General features: G+C 29.2%; 1 protein-coding gene across 2 annotated transcripts; it reads left to right on the plus strand.

The window, feature by feature from the left end:
- The first annotated feature begins 5,282 nt into the window (after nucleotides 1-5,282).
- Nucleotides 5,283-8,758, plus strand: LOC129890719 (transcription factor bHLH77-like). Of its 2 annotated transcripts, XM_055966221.1 has the most exons (9): nucleotides 5,284-6,085; nucleotides 6,388-6,561; nucleotides 6,698-6,763; nucleotides 6,862-6,930; nucleotides 7,080-7,151; nucleotides 7,331-7,513; nucleotides 7,744-7,822; nucleotides 8,330-8,381; nucleotides 8,467-8,758. In XM_055966221.1, coding segments are annotated over exons 1-9 (1,320 nt in total). In that variant the 5' UTR covers nucleotides 5,284-5,461; the 3' UTR covers nucleotides 8,468-8,758. The 2 variants fall into 2 exon arrangements, with proteins under 2 accessions (XP_055822189.1, XP_055822196.1); XM_055966214.1 differs by lacking the exon at nucleotides 8,467-8,758 and having other exon boundaries at nucleotides 5,283-6,085; nucleotides 8,330-8,456.
- Nucleotides 8,759-9,840: the final 1,082 nt, after the last annotated feature.

Raw genomic sequence — 9,840 nt, forward strand, 5'->3', positions numbered from 1 at the left:
CACACTCTCCAACTCACCTGAGTTCTAAATAGCCATTATCCCTACCTCAATTATTCATGAAAATCACAATGGTAACACTCTCTAACAACTAGAAACCTCAACTTCTAAATGTATAAATATAAAATACGTTCATACTATAGAGATCACATCCAGGCCTAACAGGGCCCATCTTCTTACCCACCAATAAGCGTATTGATGATCATAATTCTCTATATCTAGCATACCTCAACTCAAGAGTTCATTTATAGTTCTTATCCCATGGCTCATCTATCACTAACCTTATTATTACATGAAAATGCATGTACCATCAGCTTCTCTCACAGGACCATCCACACACACATACTTGGCACTCTCAGGGGACTCAATTCAATCATATTTGTGTCAGAATGTGACACCCGATCCAGATACGTATCAAAACATGACACCCGATCCATATATGTGTCGGAATGTGACACCCAATCCAAACATGCTACATTCACAATTACATTCAATATTCACAACATTTATATCACCAAGAACAGGTTCATCACAAAAATAGGCCAGCAAGTGCTCATTTATATAAGGACTAACCTGTTGCCCTTATATGTACACGTTTAGGCATATCATAAGTAACTCAATTACACATTTAAGATAATTCCGGGAACAATCAATGTCCACACTACCAAACCTTATAGGTCTAACCTCAGAATCTGCTAGTTTTACTTTTCTGTACGAGATTTTATGACCGATATAAATTAACCAACTGCATACAAACATCACAATCAATAACTTCTCAATTCACCGCAACACCTTTCTACCTAGGTCACATTCTATTTTGACCCAATCATACTCGGATCTCTACCCGTAACCCATAACTGCAACTTAGTATATGAATTCTCGTTAATTTTTCTTCTATATTACACAGTAGGTATAGGTTTACTATTCATAAAAGGGAAGCCTAGCCTACTTGAGCGTCAAGCATTAGCGGAGAGCTAACACTGCTGAAATCATTGGTTCCAGATGTTCCATGGGCAAGACTAGATTGAATTCCACGGGTTGAAGCCTTCTAAAAGCTAAGATTCCTTCTCCTCATCTTCCTCATTTAAGAACAGCCTTTTTGGAGGGTTTTGCAAAAACTCTCGCCTCTAACCTCCACTTGAGAGAAGTGGAGAAAATAAAAAAAATCGCGACTTAAGTTCTGTCCCATGATTTCCCGCTATGGCGGCTTATTCTCGCTCTGGCGGTGCCGCCTCGGCGGAACCATTCTACTCTGGAGTGGTGGTGGGACCCAGTCAAGCCAAATTCTTATGATTTTTTTTATTCAAAATTAAAGACGGTTTGGATCGTTACAGCTATTCGGTCATTTTTCAGACTCCATGCAATATATGATCAAAAGTTTAGTATACCAAGCTATCATATCGCATGAGTTCTGTGGATTTTCCTTGTTATTGTACTCTTTTGTATTTCTTCCGATGCTTGCCACCCAAACCCTATCCTATCTTAGGATCTCGTCGAGTAGACTCTACTTTAGAGATAAGTTTTTTTTCTTAATCAAAATAAATCGAGAGTTTAATCTCTTTATTTCTTTTTGTGACAAAGGGCACATTCGATAGCATTCATGGTATCTAAAGTACTATTATGGTATCTAATCCTCTCCCCTATGCTTTCATACCTCAATATCGATAGGTATCCAATAACTTTGATGGAATAAAATAAAAGTTAAAGTAATCATCCCTATAATTATCGAATTTGTAGACAACAAGTTACCTTTATGAACCTTTTTTTTGCTTACTTTAATGAGTCAGTAGTAACTTGTTTTCTAATCTTTTAATCTACTATTTTGACTTGAAGGTTATAATTCATTTGTTTATTTCCCTCTTGTTATTAAAGCTAAAGATGCCTGGCAATAATTGAGTACTAAAATGAGATGTCTTAAAATAAAGTTATTGCCATTAAAAATCCAATAATATCTGACACTTCTGTCTGAATTTTTGAATTAATTAAATAAAATAAACAAATTTCATTAATCTTTACTTAATACCATTAACCTCATAAACAAAATGATTCCTTTCAAACTTTGATTGAAGGAGAAACTTTTTATTCTTTCTTTGCTCTGTATTGAATTATTTTCAAAAATTAATCTTATTTATTCTTTGTAATATTTTTTTTTAAATTGATGTCTTATCTATCCTATTGTAATTCGATTAAAAAAAAATCAGCTATGAATACAACAAAGTAATCGATTTTTTGGTGTTGAAGATATAATTATATATATATATATATATATATATATATATATAACTGCTTACATTTTTGAATGAAGTGATTATACAAGTCAATATCATATCAAAATAGGCGGAACTTTATGAAAAACAAACCATTTCCATACATTTATCACTATATCGAGTAGAATGATAAAAATCGAACTAGAATCAATAATTCAAATTAAAAAAATGTTATTAAATTATTTGTATTGAGTTATCGAATTAGCGATTTAAAAGGGAAAATTAAACAAAAACAACAAATAAGCACCCTTAAGGCCCTAACGCTGAGGAAAGATAAATATTATTTAATTTCATTTTTCATTTTTCACCAAAGGAAATATTAAAAGTAAGAAAAAAAAATACTTGAGGCATGTGGCCATCACTTTGTAAAATTTCAAAATCATTTTAAAATAAAATAAAATCGAGCAATAATTAACAAAAAGAACTAGTAAGAAGAGACATAACGACTCTTGTTGTTTTTTTAAAAAAAAAAAAAATGTTATTTGAATTTATTACAAACTATTAATTTACTTGGCAAACACAATAATTGTCAACAACTATCTGACACTAACCATTTCATTGAATGTAGAGTGAGTTGCAAAACTCAACTATACTACACCGTTTTAATTTATTTATCTCATTATAATTTACACAAAATTTATGAAAAGAAAGAATGCTTTATAATCTCATGGTTTCATACTAAAAATCTATAATAGTAAAATATTCATCAATTTATTTGTCTGATTTTAACTCTTAAAAATAAAAAATATTTTTAAATTTTATAATTTTAAATTAAAAATATATAAAATATACTAAAAATATTCTATTAATTCATATTATGTAAAAAGTTGAAATTGAAGAACATGAATATTTAAAAATTACTAAAGGGATGTTTCATTTATTTGTTGATCTCCACTTTTCTCCATGTTACTCTTGATTATTTAATAATGAAACCAAAACATCTGACACACCCTTTCTTTAATTAATTAATTAAATATCCTTTTTAAGAGAATTAACCAGGGAAAAAATAGTTATTTTCTTTAACCTTTTTTAACTGGCTATTAATCATTAATGGTACTATCCACCATATTAGACAAAATGCCAGAGTATAACAGGGTTTTTTTGCCACTATATACTAACCACCACAATCATAATTCCTAGCAACTCCACACCCAAAAGATATTTTTCTAATATTATCATTATTATATGTATTTAATTTATTTTCACTTTCTATAATTTGTTTGATCTGATAATGATATGAGTTGAGTTTATATGGTGAAACATAATCGTTGAGAATTTATATGTGATTCAAATTTATTTGAAATGAGATGTAGCTGTTATTGTTTTGGCTTAGTACAATTCTATGTCGTGTTGGAATTTCGCTAATTTTTTAGAGATATCCTATCGAAATCTGACTCATCTGAAATGTTATTGGAAAATCAAATTAGGACGAATTCAGTCGAAAATGAGTAGTGAATCAAATGATATTTACCGTCAAGGATTAGGGTGGATTCCTTTCATCTGAGCATAAACGATTTCGGAATGGAACAAACCCTCGATAGAAATTAAGAAACATATTCTTTTTTAATGAGCCTGACATGACACTAGTATAATTAGTAAGAATTTCAACTATGAGATGATTATATGATTAATAGTTTTATTTTTATTTTTACATCACCATCTAAGTTCTAACAAACGAATTTTGGAAATGATACCTTTATTTCGTGTCTTCCAACTTTAACACCTACTTTGATTTGACGTTACTGTGAAATATATACACAAATTATTTCAAAATTATAACTAGAATCACCCCTTTTCTGGATCCACCTCGTAACCTAGGATGGATTTCTTTCATCTAAGCATAAACGATCTCAAAACGGAACAAACCCTGATAGAAATCAAGAAACGTATTCTTTTTTAATGGGCCCAACATAACACGAATATAATTAATTAAAATTTCAAATACAAGATGATTATATAATTAATAGTTTTTTTTTTTTTTTTTTTTACATCACCATCTAACAAATGAAACATCAGCAAGTTGACCTTAAAGGTCCGGCAATCTCCAAACAGACCACCGACCACCTCCGCACCGCCGCCGGTTTTTATGGAGTTTTTGTGCTGTGATTATATATATATATTAAATATTAATCAAAATTCATACCGTTTGACTCTCGAGGCGAAATCTTGACAAATAAAAGTAAGAGAGAAAGTAGTTATCATTTTTATGGTACTATCAATTACTCATTTTGTCCCAATTTATATGGCACAGTATAGATTTTAAGAGTCAAACGATTTAATTTTGATAGTGAATTCGGATATAAAATTTTTGATTTTAAAAATAAAATTTATATATTTGAAAACTATAAAAAAATAATGTAAGTCACAATAATTGATAATTTAAGACATTTAAAAAATATAAAATATTACTATGAAAAAAAGACTTAATTGAATTTTAAAATTCAACAGGTATAACAGGTGTCACATAAATCAAGACAGAGAAAGTAATATTTATCATAGAATTTCACCAATAATTACCTTATTAGTCACTTGATTCTATGACTACTTTTTTAATTTAAAGAATATTTTTATTTAAATACTAATAGAAATGAAATTATTAGGTAATTTCTTCACATATTTTTAAATTTTGATAAACAAAAACCCATGATACTTGTATTGTGGGTAGTGGCAGGATCGGCCAGAATTTTAAATAAGGGGTTCAAAATCTAAATCAGTAGACATACGAATTAGTTGAAGGGAGTTCGACAACTATTTTATATACATAAAAAAATATTTTAATCATGTATAAATTGTATAATTTTTTGTCGAAGAAAATTCTGATAGGTGGCTCCGCCACTGATGATAAGATATAATGACTATTCTGTATATTTAATTAAAATACATACAAACTGACTCGAGTATCACAATCATCTTTAAATATAAAACATTTTTTATTCAAATTTGAAAAGGTCATACGAATATTTCCATTTCTTTATCTTCTCCCCTCTTGCTTCCTTTCCACTTTCCTACACTTTTCTCTCTACTTTTTCTTTCCTTCTCATTTGAGTGGAATTCAAATACCAAAGTCACAATCACCTCTTTTTTCTTTGTTTTGACTAAATTCTTCTTGTAATCTTCACTTTTTTCAATTACAATTTTTTGGGTTTTGTTTTCTTGATTTGCCACTTATCCTAAACACTTCAATTCACATGTACTAAATGGACAAGAAAAATTTGTTCTTGAACAATGTCAACACAATGAATGAGTTAAATTGTACTAGTAGTTTTTACAATCCCAATTGGGAGAATTCTTCAATGGATCATCAAAATAATCCATTTGAATCTAATATTATTGTGTCTAGTAATAGTGACAATTTTGTATTGAGGGAAGTGATTGGTAAATTAGGAAACATTTGTAATTCTGGTGAAATTTCACCAAATTCTTTTGTTGATAGTAATAACAATTCTTGTTATACTACTCCATTGAATTCTCCTCCAAGACTTAATCTTTCCAACTTTGATCATCAAATCAAGGGAAATTTTCCAATTAATAGTACTAATTTGTCACATTTTTCTACTAATCTTGGAAATTTTTCTTGTTTTGGTAGTAACAATTTGAGTGGCAATGAATCAAAATTTGTCCAAAATTTGGAAAGTTGTAAACTTTCAAGAAACAAGTCTATCAAAGAAAGTGAATTTGGAGATTCAAGAGAAAATTCTTCAGTTTCTGAACAAATCCCACTTGAAGAAATTGGAATCAAATGTCAAAATAATTCCAATTCCAAGAAGGGCAAATCAATTCCAAAGAGGAAAGCTAAAGAAATCACTCCCAAGAATGACAATGTGATTATCCCTCTCTTTTCAATTCTTGATTTTGATTGTATTTCAGTTAAATACATTGATAGCTTAAAGATTTTCTATATTATAGTAAATTTTAACTTTTGATAAATGTTGCTCGAACTTTTTAAAAATAATGTCGTGTTCGTGTCTGATTATTAAAAAATGCACTAGTTTTAAAGCGATATTTTTGAAGAGTCTAAACAACATGGCTTATGATAGGAGTGTTTATTGATTAATGCTTATCATACATATTTATTTTTACCAATAAAGTGACTTGATTTTTTGTTTTGCTTAATACTATGCAGGTTTCAACAGAAAACAATGAATCAAGTGCCAAAAGAATCAAATCTGATGACAAAATTGGAAATGATAAAGAACAAAATCAAGAAAATCAAAAGACTCAAGAACCACCAAAGGATTATATTCATGTTAGAGCCAGAAGGGGTCAGGCCACAGATGCACATAGTCTTGCTGAAAGGGTATTTTTTTAATTAAAAAAATATATCAAATTTTGTTAATTCCATTTGAAAACTGTTTTTTTATAAAATAAAAAAAATGTTTTGACGTATTTATAGTTATAATGTTTATTTTGACCTGATTATTTTGATTGGATAGGTGAGAAGAGAGAAAATTGGTGAAAGAATGAAGTTTTTACAAGATCTTGTACCTGGCTGCAATAAAGTATATAGTTCTTTTTACTTATTTTATTAATTTTAAGAGAAAATATATAGAATTCTAATATGGTAATTTCATTGTTTTTTTTAAAAAAAACTCTTTAGGTGACTGGAAAAGCTGTGATGCTTGATGAAATCATTAACTATGTACAATCCCTACAGTGTCAAGTTGAGGTAAATTGCTTATAATTTCATCGATAACGTTAGCCAAATTCCAACAGGACGTTCGTTTGACATTAACGATTTTTTTATAGCAATTTTTTTTATAGTAAATCTTTTAGAATGATGGAAGTTGAATTCTATATTTATGTACTTTCATGTAGTTCCTCTCGATGAAGTTATCTAATCTGAATCCAACAACAGACTTCAACACAGAATCTCTTACGTTCAAGAATGTAAGTCATATAAACTCGTGCTATTATTCACACTAACTATTAGTACATTTTAATTCGTCGAATGTAGTAGATGATTACCTACCTTTATTTTTCGAGTTATTGATCTTCTTTATCATGTATCGTTCCTTATAGTTATCCTGCATTTGATCTGATAGTGTAAAATTTCTTTTGCACGTCAGATGTTTCAGTCTGTCGGGTCGTTGCATCATAACATAAATTCAGAAGAAATCTCAGGACATGAATTTCCATATGGATTCCAATCTCAACAACGGCCAACTTTACAGAGTTTCTTACCAAAAGAAACAGAATTTCCCTTTAAAATTAATCCTCATTTGGATGGTTTTGTGGAACAAACACCTCAGGTAATCAATAATTACTAGGAACTGTGACGTACGTAGCTCAAACTTTTCAAAAATGTTGTTACGCTCATGTTAGATTCTCCGAAAATGCACTATTTTTTAAGAGTCCGACATGCAGCTATCGACATTTTCAAAAAGTCAGAGCAACATAGACGGTAACAATGTTGTGAAAACATTATTTTCCCCAGTTTTACTATTAAACAAAGGTGATTTGATCTATTTTTTTTTTTTAGGTTCCAACATTCTTCGAAGATGATCTTCATAGTTTTATCCATATGGGATTTGGACAAATTCAAGCACAGAACTTTCCTGGTTAGTGTATAGATTCTTATGGATTTAACTTATATACACGGACAGCGGAAAGATTCTTACATTAATTTATTATATGTAGTAGGTCAGTTACCATTTTTATCAGGTTATCATTTGGAGTAATACTTAACATGTAGATTTACCTATGTTACTTGGAGCCTCCAAAAATGTAGTCGCATCTGTATTTGGAGTATCAGACACACACACGACAGCATGTTGCTAATTAGTCATATGTTGTTATTGCATTTTTGGAGAATGTGACACACACGCGGCAGCATGTTGCTAATAAATTAGTCCTATGTTGTTATGTATTTTTGGAGAATGTGACACACACGCGGCAGCATGTTGCTAATAAATTAGTCCTATGTTGTTATGTATTTTTGGAGAATGTGACACACACTTGGCAATATGTTGCTAATTAGTCCTATTCAGAGTATCCTAACACATATCTGACAATATTTTTGAAAAGTTTGAACACATAAAACTAATACTTTGCCTTGTTGAATGTAGGAAATGTGCCCACAGCACAAATGGAGCTGAATTATGAACAAAAGACCATATGGTAAACTATAGTATTTGTTTTGAGCCGAGTGTTTATCAGAAATAATTTTTATGTGTAATGTCTATATACAATCTATCCTTTTCAGATCTCATTTGTGGGATTACACCAGATATGTTATTCGATTCAAGAACAAGGATGGAGCTCATTTCTCACTCCCAATTCTTGATTAATTCAGTGATTACTTTGGATAATCATAATGATTATCATTAATTATTTCCCATATGGGACTGTTATTATTTAATTAGTAGGCAATTTCATACACCACATGGAGTGTTTGAACTCTAATTGATCACTTGTAAATTATTTTGTAATTAACATTGTAAGTTTTATAACTAATTCATTGAGACTTTATGACATTTAATTTCCTTTTTTTTATTTTTTCTAGCACATAGCCATATATGTACATTTATCTTTTTATTTTTCTTTCGGTGTCCTGTATTCATTTTAAAGTGCGACTGATGCTTCTGCGAAAGGTGACTCTACATATGTATATTTATTTCTATACACATACATAAGGTGAAAATAAATAACATCACTACACATCTTGCTTTTACACTTTCGATAATCTTATTTGAAAATTCATGGCTCAAAATTTTAAATTATTTTATTCTTTTGTTATCGGTAAATCTATGATATAACGTCTATTTCAAGAAAAATAAATAAATGAATACTCATAAATCTTCCTTTACTATAAAGTCAACTAGATTGGTGAGAAAAAGGTTGCAATATTTTCCCCTTTTTTTAATTAAATCACTTTAATCATGTACAAAAAAATGATTATCATTCCGTGATTAACTCCGGATATAACGAAAACAATTAGGGTCCACAGATTAAAAATTACTTAAGAGTTTAAATTTATGCACTAATTGTCAGAAAAATATAATTCCAATTAATTAAGTCACCTATATGATAATTACTTACTTAATCTATGTAATAAGCATGATTTGATAAAAATGATGATTAATCTACTATTACAAGTTAAATTACGTTGATAATGAAAAGCAAATAAGAAGAGATTTTTTAACCAGAAAGAAATTAATCGATTTACTAAATCAGTAATATTTTTTTCTTTCAAAAATAATTTATTTTTAAAAAAAGTAAAAAATAAAGTTGGTGAGAATGATATTACTTAACATCTTCATCATGTCAGAACAATTAACAGTTATTAATTATTGTAATAAGCTCTTTGATAATTATAAATTTATAATTACTATGGCATTATGAATATTCTTTTGAATTATCATACCTTCCATATCACTTTATATCTCTTTCTTTCAACTTAAGGTTTGGTAGACATTTGACTTTAAATTTGAGAAAGAAAAAAAAAATAAAAAATATTGTGCAATGATTGAGATTTTATCACCCTTAATTATATATCACGAACTTGAAATAAGAAACGAATAATATCTTAGTAGAAAATATTTTACCCCGGCTCTTAGATCCTTCGTGGCCTTATTCG

This window comes from Solanum dulcamara, chromosome 1 (genome assembly GCF_947179165.1).
Source record: "Solanum dulcamara chromosome 1, daSolDulc1.2, whole genome shotgun sequence".
Lineage (NCBI taxonomy): Eukaryota > Viridiplantae > Streptophyta > Magnoliopsida > Solanales > Solanaceae > Solanum > Solanum dulcamara.